Genomic DNA, 16,949 nt, shown 5'->3' with positions numbered 1-16,949 from the left:
CTATGTTTAAAGATATATAAAACAGCTGGGAAATTTCTGCTTATAAAAAGTGACACAGCAGATTTGAAAAAGAACCAAATCGAATTTATAAAACTGAAAATAAACTACAGAGATTAAGAATTCAGAAGACAAGCTTAACAACAGATCAGACACAGCTGAAAAGAATGTTAGTGAATTTAAATATGGGTCAGAAGGAGTTATCCAGAATGCAGATCAAACCAAAGAAAGATGAAAAATATAAAAGAATAAGCGATAAAGAGGACAAAGTGAAAGAGGACATACATTTACTTAATCAAGAGTCTCAGAAGGACAAAATAGAAAAAATGGGACATAAATAATTTTTGAAGCACTTTACAGAAATAATGAAACAGAATTCACAAATTCAAGTGTAATAAATACCAAACAAGATAAACAAAAAGAAGTCCACACACCATAGTGAAATTGCAGAAAATCAAAGACAATTGGAAAATCTTAAAAGCAGCCAGAGGAAAAATAAGACAGATTATCATTGCAGGAGTGACAAATTTCTAGCTCAGTGGTCCCCAACCTTTTTGGCACCAGGGACCGGTTTTTGTGGGAGACAATTTTTCCACGGACCTGGTTGGAAGTGTGGAGATGGTTCAGGTGGTGATGCGAGCGATGGTTCAGCTGGTAATGCAAGCGATGGGGAGTGATGGGGAGCGGTAGATGAATCTTCGCTTGCTTGCCCGCTGCTCACCTCCTGATGTGCAGGCCCAGGGATGGGGGGTGGGGGGGACCCCTGTTCTAGCTGACTTCTCAAAAGCAACCACAAAAGATAGAATACAGTGGAATACCTTCAATATTTTGAAAGAAATAACTGCCAACATAGAAATTTATACCTAGCCAAAATACCCTTTAAGAATGATAGTGAAATTGGGGCATTTTCAGACAAAAACTGAAAGAATTCATCACCAGTAGACACACACTAAAGAAAATTCTAAAAGATGTACTATAAGCTAGAGGAAAATTATCTCAGAAGGGAAGTCTGGGATTAAAAAAAAGAGAAGTAAAGGGACTGCCCTGGTGGTCCAGTGGTTTAGAATCCGTGCTTCCAATACAGGGGTTGTGGGTTTGACCCCTGGTCAGGGAACTAAGATCCCACATGCCGCGTGGTGCGGCCAGAAAATAAAAATTAAAAAAAAGAGCAAACAAAGTGGTAAATACATGGATAAATTTAAATGAACAATGACTTTATAAAAATAGTATCTTGTGAGTTTTAAAAATATAGAGAATTAAAATCCATAATAATAATACATAAATCAGGAGGGATTAAAAGGAGTAAATTACTTTAAGTTCTTTGAATTATCCAAGAGAAGAGTTAAGGTATTGATTAATTTTAAAGTTGAATAAGTTAAGGACACATATTATAGTTTTGGGAATAATACCAAAAGTATAGAAACAGTGTATAACTTGTAAACTAGCAGAAAGAAAAAAATGGATGAATAAAAACATAATAAATCCAAAAGAAGGCAAGAAAGGTAAAAGAAACAAGGAATAGTCAGCCAATACAAAAAGTCAAGAACAAAGGAAGTCAGAATATCCACTCTTCAACCTGAAAGACCTCACAGGTCACTAAGCATCCAGGGCAGCCCCTTATGAAAGCAGAAAATAATTCATCACGTAGTCTCCCAGGACTGAGACATCTCCATCTTCTCCCAAATCCCATCACACCTAGATTTCTCTGACTAGTGTGCAGAAAAATACTGTAAGCAAAATATTTACCATCTTCCTGGTGATTCTCACTTGGCATCTCCCTTCTTGCCACTTCCTGCATCCAAAAAAAAGTTTCAAAGTTTAGGAGAAGGGAGTCAATGGGCATTCAGACATGAGTTTAACTAGAACAGGGAGGTTCAGAATACTTTCCTATTAGTAAGCAAGTCCATCCTTGCAAACTAGGGAAAAAGATCCTCAAGCAAAGGTCAAGATTTAAGCTTATTTTAACATAGTCACAATAAAAAGAGATTCTAGAGTTGCTTTGGAGAAGATAAGGGGATGACTTGAAAAGACAAAATATCCTTAGATGGTAAAGGACATACCAAGCAGTGAAATATTGTATTTTCTCTGCTTTAGATAACTCAGCATAGAAGTTAGATGGTACCACCTTTTCCAACTTATTTCTGCTTAAAGAACTCCCACACTTATTTTACCTCTAGTAAAGCTGAGTATCAACCATAGGAGCTACTGAGACTTTTTAATAGGCTGAAAATTAATCTAAGGCATAATTAAGCAAGGATTGATACAAAGTAGAAAGCTTTCTAGAGTTTGCTTTTTACAAAATCATCTTCAAGTATTCAGCATCTTTTTGGTAGTTATGCAGAGAAAGAAATCCTACTTCCTATTTCTTAAACTAAGAGGACATATAGCAGGCTATTCAATTTCCTTTTTTCTCACACTTCAAGAAGTAATTTCAAAGTTTTTTTAATCTAAAAAGTGCTATTTAATGTTAACTGTAGATTACAGTATACTTTGTCTCCATTTCCTTTAAAAGAATACCAATTTTTTAAAAAAATGGTAATTGAAATCGTTTCTAAATTACCCAAGTAGAATCTCCAAAAACAAAGAAACCAACTAAATGTTAATCTGTCTTTTTATAAAATGAAGGTATTATAAATTCAACCTGAAATCTTACTATCTTTTTCTTTGTACAGTGTTGATTATCCAAATTATGGATTAATCAGAGTCTTTCCTTCTCTTCTTTTATTTATTTATTTATTTATTTATTTATTTATTTATTTATTTGGGCCCCGTCTTAGTTGTGGCAGGCAGGCTCCTTAGTTGCAGCATGCGAACTCCTACGTGCAGCATGCATGTGGGATCTAGTTCCCTGACCAGGGATCAAACTCCGGCCCCCTGCCTTGGGAGCGTGGAGTCTTAACCATTGTGCCACCAGGGAAGTCCCTTTTCTTCTCTTCTTTCTCCTTCTGGCTGCTTTCAGCAAACGTATTGCTCATAATTTATCAATAAAAATGCAGACAAAAGGAGAAGTTGGATATGAAGTAGTCAATTCTGCTTCCTGCATCATATTCATTCATATAAATAAGTAATGGACTCCCACTAATTTTTTTCTTTAAAAACTTATTTTTAATTCTTCCCTCATCTTGCATGATCTCTACCTCTTCATTGCCCACAACTTCTATGCCATCTTTACCCCTTAACTTTTCTTTTTTTATGTTTCATTGAAGAGGCAGTGCTGGGAGAGCCACCCCTGAGATGTTAAGATCCAGTAATTAAAAGGCAGAGTTAGAAAATGTAAAGAAGCCAGGTAACAGGAAATGGAGACATTGGGCAGAGAGGAGAAAACTGAAAACCAGACAAAACCTGTAACAGTTGTATCCCTGTTTGAGTGCCAAAATGCCTGGCATAAAATGTGCTAAAGTTATATGTATAAATATACTACATTTGATCAGGTACTGGGGGAGAGGGAAAGGGGAGATTGAAATTAATGGAGAAGGCCCTTTGCATCCTGTCTTGTGCTTTCCTTTTAAAGTGTCTAACATGCCTTCATCAAAAAAGTCCTCTTAAGTCAGACAGAGAAAGACAATATCATATATAGCTTATATGTGGAGTCTTAAAAAACTGATACAAATGAACTTATTTACAAAACAGAACTAGAGTCACAGATGTAGAAAACAAACTTAATGGTTACCAAGGGGGAAGGGGAGAGGGATAAATTGGGAGATTGGGACTGACATATACACACTACTATACATAAAACAGATAACTAATAAGAACCTGCTGTATAGCACAGGGAACTCTACTCAATACTCTGTAATGACCTATACAGGAAAAGAATCTAAAAAAGAGTAGATATATGTATATGTATAACTGATTCACTTTGTTGTACAGCAGAAACTAACACAACATTGTAAATCAACTATACTCCAATAAAAATTAATTTTAAAAAGTCCTCTTAGACCTTCACAATAATTGAGAGTCCACTGGATTATTAGCATTAATCATTGACTAGTCCACAGATCAGCAGAAAAGTGAGTACATTACCTGTGTCCCCAGTGGCAAAGTGTCTAATTTCTGATCTGGTATACCATTGCCCTGGGTTACAGAAGTACTTGTTGGGGAATCCTTTACTTCCCAGTTAGGGAAGGGAATAAAAAGTCCTTTGTTTGAGCCTGTGTCAAAAGAAAAGGCATACAATGAAGCACTGACCAGACTTTAAAGGCAACATGTCATATGGAAAGATACTAGAAGAGAAGTCACAAGATTGAGAGTTAGTTCTGGTGCCACTACTTGGAGACCATGTGAACTTGGACAAACTGCTTAACCTCTCTCAATCTCTCCACTTGTAAAACAGTGATGATAAAATCTAAATTTCCTATCTCTTAGAGTTGAGGTGAGGTTAAAACAAGACAATGGATATGAAATGGCTTCATAAATTATGAAATGCTCAAGAGAAATTAAGAAGCAGGCAAATATTTTGCATACTTCTGAAGTGAATATATAATAAACTTTGACACCAATTCAACAATCTCCAGCTATAGGGGGAGATGGCTGGAAATAGACTCCTGACATCAGGCATCTCCAGGGCTTTAATCAACAGTCTGCAGTGATTCATCATTTTAAATCAGCTTCATCATTTCAAACCAGCTTCTTTCTGCCTTGATTTCCTCATTTGTTCAAAGAAAAAGACTAATCAGGACCTATTTCATAGAAACGAATGCCAAATCCTTAGGTTTCCCAGTATTTTTTGCCTATCATTAGAGAAACAACTTTAAAAATAGAAAGGAAAAACAAACAAAAACTGTATCCTATCCTGGCCACCTCAAAAAGAGTTAGTTAGGATTTCTATTAGATTGTAACACTTGTACAAAAGTTTTTGCATATCCTTGATTGATACTTATTAATTGCAGAATTCTGGGATTTGGGGTCTTCTGGGGGACCCATGGATGAAGATAAGAGGTTTTTGTTTAGGGAGGTTTTTTTCTCTAGTAGGATTGTATAAGAATTAAGATAGTTTCCAAAATTTGGGCCTTAGTCAAACAATGTGCTCTTCTGCTAGTTCCCATGTTCAGGCTCTGGCAACAGAAAGCTACTATAAGGCAGGGCAACTGAGAATACAGAGTGAGAATAAAGCCAGCCTTTTGAAAATCCAGCCCTTCTGTCCATTTGGAGCTCTAAAATGCTTCTTATTTCTGAGTTGCCTTTTGGGAATGAAATGTCCTACTACTTCAATACAAGATGTTCTTCCACCCTTGTACTTGACAGAACTGTATTTCTCAAAGTGATATAAGCTGTCAAAGTTTATGTTCTGTGGTTCCTTTGCAGTAGCAACACAGGAAAAACAAAACAAAACAAAACAAGGTGAAGTAGAAATTGCTGATTTTAACTTGATTCTTAGTAGAAAATTAGAATGGTTAGTAAGCTGTGACTTTGGGTTCAAGGCGCCTCTTACCCCTTTCCTACAGAACAACACAAAATTCCCAGGTGTCCAAGACCCTGCTCCATCCTGGTTTTTCTCCTACCCTGCTAATGCTCTTTTTTAGATTCACAGGTTCTTTTTCTTTCAACCTACCTCTTGGTTCAAACAAATCCCCCAAGGTCCAAACTCTTTGCTGAATGCTATCATACCTTCTCTTTGGTGTCAGCTATCTCCCAAATCTGGATGACCCTAAATCTAAATCTCTTAACTCTGATCTGTCGTTTCATGTCCAGACTTAAGTTTTTTGAACTTCCCCCCAAAGAGTACCTTATAGACAACTAAAAAGTCAGTATTTTCTTTTTTTTTTTTTTTTTGGCCACACCGCACGTTTTGTGGGATCTTAATTCCCCGACCACGGATTGAATCCGGGCCCAGCAGTGAAAGTGCTGAGTCCTAACCACTGGACCACCAGAGAATTCACAAGTATTTTCTAAATCGAACTCATAATCTTCACTTCCAGGCCTACTTCTGCTGATGGTCCCCACTTCCATCCCTAACCCTGGTCTTAATACTGGCATTACTATTGACCCAATCCCTCAAGATAGAAACTTGTTCTTTGATGTTCTCTCACTCATCTCAAATGTCAATCAATTATCAAATTCTATAGAATCACTTTTTTTGGTGGGGGGAATCTTTATTTTAATTGAGATATAATGTACATGCCATATAAGTCACCCTTTTACAGTATACAATTCAGTGATTTTTACTGTATTCACAAAGTTGTACAACCATCACCACCTTCACTTTCCTCACCCCAAAACAAACCAAATTAACTGTCACTCTCAATTCTCTCCTCCCCACCAGCCCCTAGCAAACATCAAATAGGATTTGCTTATTCTGGACATTTCATGTAGATGGAATAATATGTTTGACCTTTTGTATCTGGTTTCTGTCAAGTAGCATGATGCTTTCAAGATAAACATTGTAGCATGTATCAGTACTTCAATACTTTTTAGGCTGAAAAATATGCCTTATATGGATATGCCATTATTTTGTTTCTCCATTCATCAGTTGATAGACTTTTTGGCTATTATGGATAATGCTGATTTCATTCCTGTACAAGTCTTTGTGTGGACACATGTTTTCATTTCTCTTGGGTATATATCTAGCAGCGGAATTGCCGGGTCAAATGGTAACTCTAACTTTTTGAGGAACTTCTAAATTGTTTTCCAAAGAAGCTATACCATTTTCTTTTCCCACCAGAAATGTATGAGGGTTCCAATTTCTCCACATCTTTGCTGTCACTTGTTATCTGTCCGTTTGATTCTAGCCATCCTAGTGGGTGTGAAATGGTATCTTCCTTGTGGTTTTGATTTGCATTTCCCTGATGGCTAGTGATGTTGAACATCTTTCATGTGCTTGTTGGCTAGTTGCATAACTTCTTTAGAGAAATGTCTATTCAATCTTTTGCCCATTTTCTAATTGGGTTGTCTTTTTGTTATTGATTTGTAAGAGTTTTTTTGTATAGAATGGATACTAGACCCTTGTCAGATATATGATTTGCAAATATTGTCTCCCATTCTGTGGGTTGCTTTTTTACTTTCTTTGTTTTTTTAATTAATTAATTATTATTATTATTATTTTGGCCACACCGCACGGCATGAGGGATCTTGTAAGTTCCCCAACCAGGGTTGGAACCCATGCTCCCTCCAGTGGAAGCACAAGTCCTAACCACTGGACTGCCAGGGAATTCCCCAGCTTTTTTTACTTTCTTGATAGTGTCCTTTGAAGCACAAAAGTTTTAAATTTTTATAAAGTGTGACAACTATTTTTTCTTTGGTTGTTACACTTTTGGTGTCATATTCAAGATATACGCTCACTCCTGAAAAAGATAAACTGACACCTTACTCTGCTACATTATGACTAAGCATGTCATGTACCACAGTCAGGAAAAATCAGGAAAAAGAAACAATTTGCATTCTGAGATAATTTTTTTCTTGTCTTATACTTCAATTTATTTTCTTCTTTTTCTTCAGATGTAAAATATATCCAACACTTAATTCCAAAAGCAAATGTATTTATGACATTGTTGTCCAGCCCAGGTTTTTATACCCATATAACCAATGTGATAGGACCATAATTCATTATCATTTTACCACTGAAAATTGTTTTATATTTTTAATGACAGAGAAATGGCTTTATAATGCTGATGCTGGTGGCAAAGAACTAATAGTTGGCTACTTCAATTACCAGTAATCTTAGATGGATGAGGCCCTGCTTCACACATTTGGCCAAAAACCTTGCAACCCATCTGAGGTAGAAACAGAGACGCACTACCCAGATCCCTTTCAAGGAGGACTTGATTTACTCTTCAGAGTGTGTCTCAGCTACAGAGAACTACCTCCTGATGTCATGCCCTTCCAGAGGCAGTCCATATGCAGTGACCAAATGGGGCCCAGGGGCAGTCCTTGCTCTAGAGCTGTCCCTCTGCTCAACTCTCCTTCCTCCCCTTCCTTTCGATATTGATCTCTAATAAACATCTTGTACCCTAGATTCCACTGAGATAAAATTTTGAGAGCAGAAATAATGGGTCTAGCACTAGCCTCCAAAATAAATGAAGGGGATTTCCCTGGTGATCCAGTGGTTAAGACTCCACACTCCCAATGCAGGGGGCCCAGGTTCGATCCCAGGTCAGGGAACTAGATCCCCATGCTTCAAATAAGAGTCCACATGCCACAACTAAAGATCCCGCACGTGGCAATGAAGATCCTGCATGCTGCAACTAAGACCCAGCGCAGCCAAATAAATAAATAGATAAATATTTAAAACAAAACAAAACAAAAAAACCCAAAATAAATAAAGATTTGCCATTTCCTTTAAATTGCTTATCCCCAATGAGGACAACTTAATCCCCGACTCTTGAAGTAATATATATGATATATATTATCATATATTATTAGTATATATAAATTATAATATATATTATAGTGTATATAATATATATTAATATATGGTAGCCATTGTAGATATGATAATAATGAAAGGAAATTATAGTTTTTTCCCACCATGAACAGACTGCCTAAGTAACCTTGTGTTTTTCCCCCTTAAATATCTGATATGTATTTCATTCAAAATTCAACTCTTTGGAGTTTGGACTCCTTAGCAAAACATTGCAGGTAAAAACACTTAATGTTTTATCTCCAAGTTTTCTTTTCATATCCTCAAGGATTTTATCAATCTGTACCTCCTCATTTGCATTCACACTGCTATTATTGCCCTATGTCAGGACATGTCCTTACTATCTCCCATTGGGACTACTGTTCCAATTTAGAGTTATCTCTCTAAGTCACACATTTAATCATGCTTACCACCTAAAACACCTTTGCTACCCATTTTCAAGAGAATAAAATGAAAATGTTTAGTAAAGAGGCCCTTTGCAACTTGGCTTTAGTCAAGCACCTTAGCTCCAGTCACAAGCTGAGTCAATTTCCTAATCTGTCACACCTGTTTTTTCTACTTCTCTATGCACTGAACGCCCAACTATGTCCAATGAATTCTATTTGAATGCCTAACCTAAATGTCTCCTTTTTGTGAAGTCTTTCCCCAGGTCCCCAGTCAGTACTAACTGCTAGTGCCTCTCCCCCATAGTTCTTTGTCTCTATCACAGTCGAACTCATGTCTCAGCCTGACTTGTAACCTAATAGCTATGATAAATCTCTCTGGTGTGGGAGTATCTGAAGATCTGACACTGTTGTGTCATTTCCTAATGCGCCTAGCCTCTAACACAGGATTTTCCAGTAGATATACACTTGTTCGCTGAATTGCTCTCACATCCATTGTGTCAGAGATTGCCAGTTGCCCTCCACTATATCCTTTATTCACCTCTTAGAACCCCCAATAACATCCCTAGACTGCCAACATCTGGATTTCTATATGAGGGAGAAATGAACTTCTACCTGCCACAAAACCTTTCCTCATTTGCTCCTAGTACACCCTGAGCCTCTATAGCATATGCCCATCTACATTAGTGTTTCTCAAACTCAACATCCTCATAAACTCTGAGAATATGAATCCAGTCTGAGAAACTTCAATTTAAGAAACTCAGTGTATAAAAAGATATTTTAAAAAGCAGATTATATTGGGTGACAGTTTGGCAATTTCTTACAAAACTAAACACTTGGTATTTACCCAAAGGAGTTGAAAGCTTATGTCCCTACAAACACCTGCAAATAGATGTCTATAGCAGCTTTTTTCATAATTGCCAAAACCTGGGAACAATCAAGATGTTCTTCAGTAGGTGAATGGATGAACAAATATTCCAGATAATAATAATGGAATATTATTAAGCACTAAAAAGAAAATAGCTACCAAGCCATGAAAAAATACGGAGGAAACTTCAATGCATATTACTAAGTAGATGAAGCCAACCTGAAAAGGCTACATACTGTACGATTCCAACTATACGACACTCTGGAAAAGGCAAAACTGCGGAGACAGGGGAAGATGGCAGAGTAAGAAGCATCTTGCATCTGTCTCCCACCTAGGCAACAACTGCACTGGCAGAATTCTGTCGTAACTATTTTGGAATTCTGGAGTCTATTGAAGACTTGCAACTTCTGGGGGAAGATGTGGAAGGTAAATTAGGGTTAATTTTGCTTAATTTCAGTTCTTAGCAAAGTAGCAGCTACCCATCCCTCATTCCTCATGCAAAAGAATTAAGCTGGACCCTTACCTAACACATACACAAAAATTAACTCAGAATGGACCAAAGACCTAAATGTAACACCTTAAACTATAAAACTCTTAGAAGAAAACATAGGGAAAATGCTTCATGACACTGGATTTGGCAACGTGACACCAAAAGCAAAGCAACGAAAGAAAAAATAGACAAATTGAACATCATGAAAAATTAAGGGGCTTCCCTGGTGGCACAGTGGTTAAGAATCCGCCTGCCAGTGCAGGGCACACGGGTTCAAGCCCTGGTCCAGGAAGATCCCATATGCCGCGGAGCAACTAAGCCTGTGCGCCACAACTGCTGAGCCTGTGCTCTAGAGCCCGCGAGCCACAACTACTGAGCCCACGTGCCACAGCTACTGAAGCCCGCGTGCCTAGAGCCCGTGCTCTGCAACAAGAGAAGCCACCGCAATGAGAAGCCCGCGCACTGCTACGAAGAGTAGCCCCTGCTCGCAGCAACTAGAGAAAGCCCGCACACAGCAACAAAGACCCAACGCAGCCAAAAATAAATAAAATAAATAAATTTATTTAAAAAAATTAAAAATTTTGTGCCTCTAAAAACAATATCCACAGAGTAACAAGGCAACCCACAGAATGGGAGAAAATATTCGCAAATCATATATCTGATAAGGGATTAAGAGCTAGAATATATAGAGAACTGCTAACACTCAACAACAAAAAAAACAAACAACCTGATTCAATAACAAAGGACCTGAATAGACATTTCTCCAAACGAAGATATACAAATGGCCAATAGCACACAAAAAAATACTCAACATCACTGATCATTAGGGAAATACAAATTAAAAATGCAAGATACCACCTCACACCCATTAGGATGGCTACTATAAAAAAAACAGAAAATAACAAATGGTAAGGATGTAGAGAAATCAGAACTCTTGCGCACTGTTGGTGGGAATATAAAATGGTACAGCTGCTATGGACAACAGTATGGCAATTCCTTAAAAAAATTAAAAATAAAATTACTATATGATCCAGTAATTTCACTTTTGGGTGCAAACCCCAAAGAAGTGAAAGCAGGGTCTTGAGAGATATGTGTATACCCATGTTCATAGCAGCATTATTCACAATAGCTAAAACATGGGAGCAACCCAAGTGTCCATCAACAAATAAATGGATAAACAAAACGTGCCACAACTAACTGAGCCTGCACTCTAGAGCCCGTGCTCTGCAACAAGAGAAGCCACCACAACAAGAAGCCCATGCACCACAATGAAGAGTAGCCCCCACTCGCCACAACTAGAGAAAGCCTGTGAGCAGAAACAAAGACCCAACGCAGCCAAAAATAAATAAATAAAAATAAATAAATCTATTAAAAAAAAATATGGAGATGGTAAAAAGATCAGTGGTTGCCAGGGGTTAGAAGGGGAGAAAGGGATGGCTAGGTGAGCACAGAGTATAGGGCAGTGAAACTATTCTGTGTGATACTAAAATGGCAGATACATGTCATTATACATTTGCCAAATCCATAGAATGTACAACACCAAGAATGAACCCTAAAGTAAACTAAGGGCTTTGGGTGATGATGTGTCACTGTAGATTCATCAATTCTAACAAAAGCACCACTCTGATGCCGATGTTGGTAATGGGGGAGGACTTGCATGTGTGGAGGCAGGAGGTATATGGGAACTCTGTACTTCTGTTCAGTTTTGCTGTGAATCTAAAGCTGTTCTAAAAAATATTCTATTTTTTAAATAGCAGACTAATACTGCAAAAGAGTATTTTTGCTTTTACATCTTTTAAATATTTTTCAAAACTGCATCAAACAAAAGCACAAAATTAAAGGGTCTCACACTGCCTATGGACCTCTAAGATATATCCCTGGACTAGGAGTCCACAACCCTGAGTTTGAGGAATACTGATCTGTATCATTCATTTGACGTTTTCATATGCACTGCCTGAAATTGTGTTCCTTAGCTCTTTCATGTTTGTCTCATTATCCTAATTATGTTGCAAGTGATTCAGGGAATGGCTGCATTTTCTATTTCCAGAATATATGTTCTAGAAGATAACTTATGTGAGTTTACAAAAAAAGGAAAAGAATTTTGGTCGAGGAATCAAAAAATTTCACTAAAAAGAATGGACTTTGAGTTGGGTCATAAAGAAAGATCAGGATTTTGATTCAAGCATTCCAAGCAGAAGGGACAGCATTAGTTCAGGGGCAGAAGAGAGAAAAAGGAAGAACTATGTGAGGAGGAGGGAGTGGTTTGGTTTGATTGAAGCATTGGATATTGTAGTTGAGAAACAGGAGATAAGGTTTCAGGGTAGGTTGAAGAGATAACCTGCAGCCACCATTTAGAGAAGCCCTGTGGGTCAGATTAAGGACTCTTTTTTTTTTTTTTAAGGACTCTTAATTCAGTAGATGAGTGGGAGTCATGCAAGTTTTTGAGCAGGCAAGTATAATAATCACAGCTGAGTTTTAAGAGAATGAAAGAAGAGACTGGGAGGCAGCATGGTGTAATGTTTAAGAGGACTTTGATGACAGATGGACTAGAGTTTGCATCCCAGCTCTACCACTTACTGTATGATTAGAGCAAGTTATTTCACCTCTTTGGGCCTCAGTTTCCTCATGTGTAAAACAAGGATAATTATAACCACCTTCAAGATTGTTGTGAGGTTTAAATGAGATAATACACAGGGCCTGGCCCAGAGTCTATACTCAGTAAATGATAGGCATGCCTGTTAAGAGACTATTAGGAAAGGGAAAAGAAGGCTTGTTAATTGTGAATCATAGTCTAAGGTATGAACATTCAGCTGGACTTTAGGGGAGGGGCAGCATCAAACCCTGCTCTGGTTCTGAGCCTCAGTAATGGGAAAGTGGTGGTAACACTAATGAAACTCTAAGAGCTGTTTAGGGCTGGAGGAAAGGGGTTCATTTGGTTTTTAAACATGTTTAGCTTGAGGGGCTGGAAAATTATTCAGTGGTGATTCCAAGTGTATATTAATAGTTGGTCAACAGAAATGGGGGACTGGTGCAGAGAAACTGGTACAAGTTGTCAAAGCTAGACCAACATATTTAAGAGTCATCTACAGGGAGGAAATAAAGCAAGCTGTGGAAATAGATGAGATCAATAGGGCAAAGAGTAGAGAAAGAAGAGAGTCTGAAGGCATAGCCTAGGTATGCTTATTTTAGGGGTATGGGAAAAGAGAGAGGGAACTTTGAAAGAGTCAAAGCTTATGTGGTTAGGAGACTAGGATGAGGATCCATGACAGAGAGTTTCCCTGCCATCCTAAATGATTGGTAGAAAGCACTGTTTTGAACAATTGAGCTAGTGGGAAATATTTTTCAGAAAGTTTTCTCCTAGCCTGTGGCACGACCATTAACGTGGTATAACTACTTTAGTCATATTGGATTACCAACAGTGCTTACAGGCAACACTCCCCAGGGATCTAGCACAAACATAATTTTCAGGGGAAAGCAAAGCTCTTTAACGTTTCAACATGGCAAAATAAATTTTACATTAAAAAAAATTCCAGCAACAGCTGGAGCTTCCAAGAACCTTTAGAAATGGGCCCTGTGTCTAGTAAAGCAGTTTGTTCTCAGTAAAGACCGTGCACTTTAAAACGTTTTAATTCATGGAGTGACTCTGTGTGTGCTAATGATGTAATATGATATAAATGAAGTTTAACTCAGCTCATACAAAAAAAGGCAGTCAAATTATGCTTTAGTGTATCTTTGTCTTTCTGGAAATGGATATATAAATGCTTGTACCTAGAAAAAAACCAGGAAAGCTATATACCAAATTAACTGGGATTCTCTTTAGGGGACAGGGTTCTGAGTGATTAAAATATTGTTCTTCATGCTTTTCAGTATTTTCCAAAATTATTACAATAGAATTTCATCAATTTTGAAATATAAAAAATGTTATTTAAGAGGAAGTAGAGCAATCCATGGTCCATGACTTACATGTGCTGAGACTTCCAAGAAAGGAAAATAAAAATCATACCTCACTATATGGTTTATTGTACCATGAAATACTGTGAAAATAACTTGTCAATTAAAGTTACATGGATAGATAAGAAGTCAGGAAATAAAATACTGTATGTTACAAACTGAAAACCCTTAATGTCTAAGCTACATAGTCAATCTATTAGTTATTGTTGAGATTTTAAGGATTAATTTTTAGAGTTTGTATATAATTCAATAGACCCTTCAAAGGGACAGAGACCTTGATACAAAAGAAAGTTTTCTCAATTAAAAGGTCATCTGATGAGTACCAAATTAATCTATAAGGGCACACTGAATGCAATTTCTCCAGTGGAAAGCTTTCTCCTAGCCTGTGGCATGACCATTAATGTGGCATAACCACTTTATTTACATTGGATTACCAATAGTGTGTACGGGCAACAATCCCCAAGAATATAGCACAAACACAAGAGATTCTGTAGCTGCAAAGGTTCAAGGTGGAGAAGCCCAGAAGGCTAAGGGTGTGAGCTGCATTGATGCAGATGAGTCCTGAGTCTCTGGTTAATGAATCCTGTGGAGATCGGCAATGCAATTTTTAGGATGTCCTAATGATATAAAGTGATGTAAGTGAAACTGAACTCTCTGAGTACAGCTTGTGCACTTCGATGGGTTTTGGCTTAGGCCTGCTCAGTAAATAGGGCCCTTCTGGCAGTGAAAGAAAAGAGGAAAAATACAAGCCAGTAAATCTTGTGCTTTCTTCATATGTGTGTTATTTCTCAACTATTTTGTCTTCATCCTACTCAAGATTGGCCATGAAAACAGAAACAACTAATGTTTTAATCGTTTTGTGATCAGAAAGGAAAAACTTACCAGTTTCAATACTGTTATCAACATCAGTGCTGACTTTTGATGCAGTGCTCTCATTTGCTACACAGTTTTTCACTGTCTTCTCCCTAGAGAAGATCGAATAATTTATTTAAAACTCAAAAGAAGCTCCTGAGAGCACCAGTAAAGGCTATTTAGAAAACATTATTTCAGGGTGATCAGATTTTTTTTTTTCAAATGCTCTAGAACATATTATTTTCACAAATATTTCAGTTAAAGCTATTTTTTAAAAAGTCATATTTTCATTGGGAATAATGAGAGAGAAAGACACTATAGTTCAGCTTTTAAAGCATGAAAGCCAGAAAGTTCAGAACTTGCTCTGTTTTCTTGACACAAACTTAGGTCTGGGTGATTGAGGGAATAGTATTTCATATTATAAAATAATAATATTTTCTTTTGTATTAAAAAACTCATAGTTAGGACACAGAAAAGAACGTTCTTCTACCAAGAATTATAATGGAGACAACTATAGCTATTAGTTTGAAAAAGAGACAAGAAAGGCAAGTGTTTGCACTTGGTTGATGCAGTATAGTAAGATTGGGAAGTACAGATTGGGAAATACAGTAAGTACAGACAGCCTAGACTATAAGCCAGGCACTTTACACCCACCATTTCATTTAATCATAAAAGCTCTCCTATTAATCTATTATCACCATTTTATAGGTTGGGGGACCTGGGACTCAGAAAGGCTTTAAAAAAAAAACCTCCACCCAAGGTTGGAGAGCTTATAAAGTATTAATGTTAATACTGGGCACTTGAGCAACATTTTACCTCTGTTTTTGCAGTCACTATAAGGTAACTAAACAGAAATATAGTGGTGAAAATTATTTGCCTCACTAGTAAGTTTATTCAGTTATACATTAACTCATCTTTGGATTTCTATAGTAAACAAGGTACCCCAATGCATATAAAATAGGAATTAATTTACAAAGTACATGCACAAATAATTTTTAAGACATATTCCATTTCTTTCTACCGCAGGGTGAATTTTAGTCTGTGTAAATTAACCTCAATAAACTTGACTTTACAAAAAAGGGAGCTTCGGTGCTTTGTGACCACCTAGAGGGGTGGGATAGGGAGGGTGGGAGGGAGGGAGATGCAAGAGGGAAGAAATATGGGAACATATGTATATGTATAACTGATTCACTTTGTTATAAAGCAGAAACTAACACACCATTGTAAAGCAATTATACTCCAATAAAGACGTTTAAAAAAAAAAAAAAGGGAGCTTAAAAAAATAGGGAACTAAGGCTGCTCTCTGAGGATTACATTATAAAATATATAATGGATCAGAGCAGAGACAGGCAACGTCAGTGGAAAAGAGCAAGATCCCAGGCCAACAGGCACTGACTTCATTCATTCATCATTCAACAAATTACTCCTTAGCACCTTATACAGGCCAGACATTGTTCTAGGCACTAGGGATACTGCAGTAAACAAGACAAGCAAGGTCTTTGTTCTATGGTCTAGTGGAGGGGAAAGACAATAAAGAAGTAAACAAATAAAAAACATTCTGGGGAAGAATATTTAATGTTGTGTGGATATTTTCATATTTTATCAAATTAAAAATGGTATGTATAGGAAGAAAATTACTATAAAATAAATGTAATATATTTATTATTTTATATTTACATATTGATTATATAATATATAATGTTATATATTGTTATAATATATAAACATGCACACACAAAACACACACACACACACACACACACACACACACACACACACATACATATACCTAAGACTAAGAGGATATTTACCATAATATAATTAGTATTTATTTCTGGGTAGTGGGATTATGAGTGGCTTATTCCTTGTTTTTTTCTCTACTTTCCATATTCTCAACAATAAACCCACATTACTTTTACCATCAGAAAAAAGTACTAATAGATACATCTACATGTGTATATAGGTACACAGATGTCTGGAAGGATGTATACCAAACATCACTAGTAGTTAACTCGGTAGCAAAATATGGGGTGATTTTGACTTTTTTTCCCT

The 16,949-nt window shown here is 37.0% G+C and overlaps 1 protein-coding gene across 7 annotated transcripts in view; it reads right to left on the bottom strand.

The window, feature by feature from the left end:
* LRRC36 (leucine rich repeat containing 36) overlaps positions 1-16,949 on the bottom strand; it is a 49,124-nt gene that overhangs the window by 14,773 nt on the left and 17,402 nt on the right. For 4 of the 7 annotated variants that reach the window (XM_082439635.1, XM_082439638.1, XM_082439637.1 and 1 more), the window contains exons 2-4: positions 14,928-15,010; positions 4,022-4,148; positions 1,744-1,796 (exon numbers count right to left, since the gene is read on the bottom strand). In XM_082439635.1, coding sequence (XP_082295761.1) covers positions 1,744-1,796; positions 4,022-4,148; positions 14,928-15,010 — 263 coding nt within the window. Of the gene's footprint in view, positions 1-1,743; positions 1,797-4,020; positions 4,149-14,927; positions 15,011-16,949 lie in introns of all 7 variants that reach the window. The other 3 variants (XM_082439641.1, XM_082439636.1, XM_082439640.1) reach the window with 2 other exon arrangements.

This window comes from Balaenoptera physalus, assembly GCF_965194825.1.
Source record: "Balaenoptera physalus genome assembly, chromosome: 19".
Taxonomy (NCBI): domain Eukaryota; kingdom Metazoa; phylum Chordata; class Mammalia; order Artiodactyla; family Balaenopteridae; genus Balaenoptera; species Balaenoptera physalus.
Note: the sequence above shows the minus strand (reverse complement) of the source record. Positions and strands in the feature narration are given on the sequence as shown.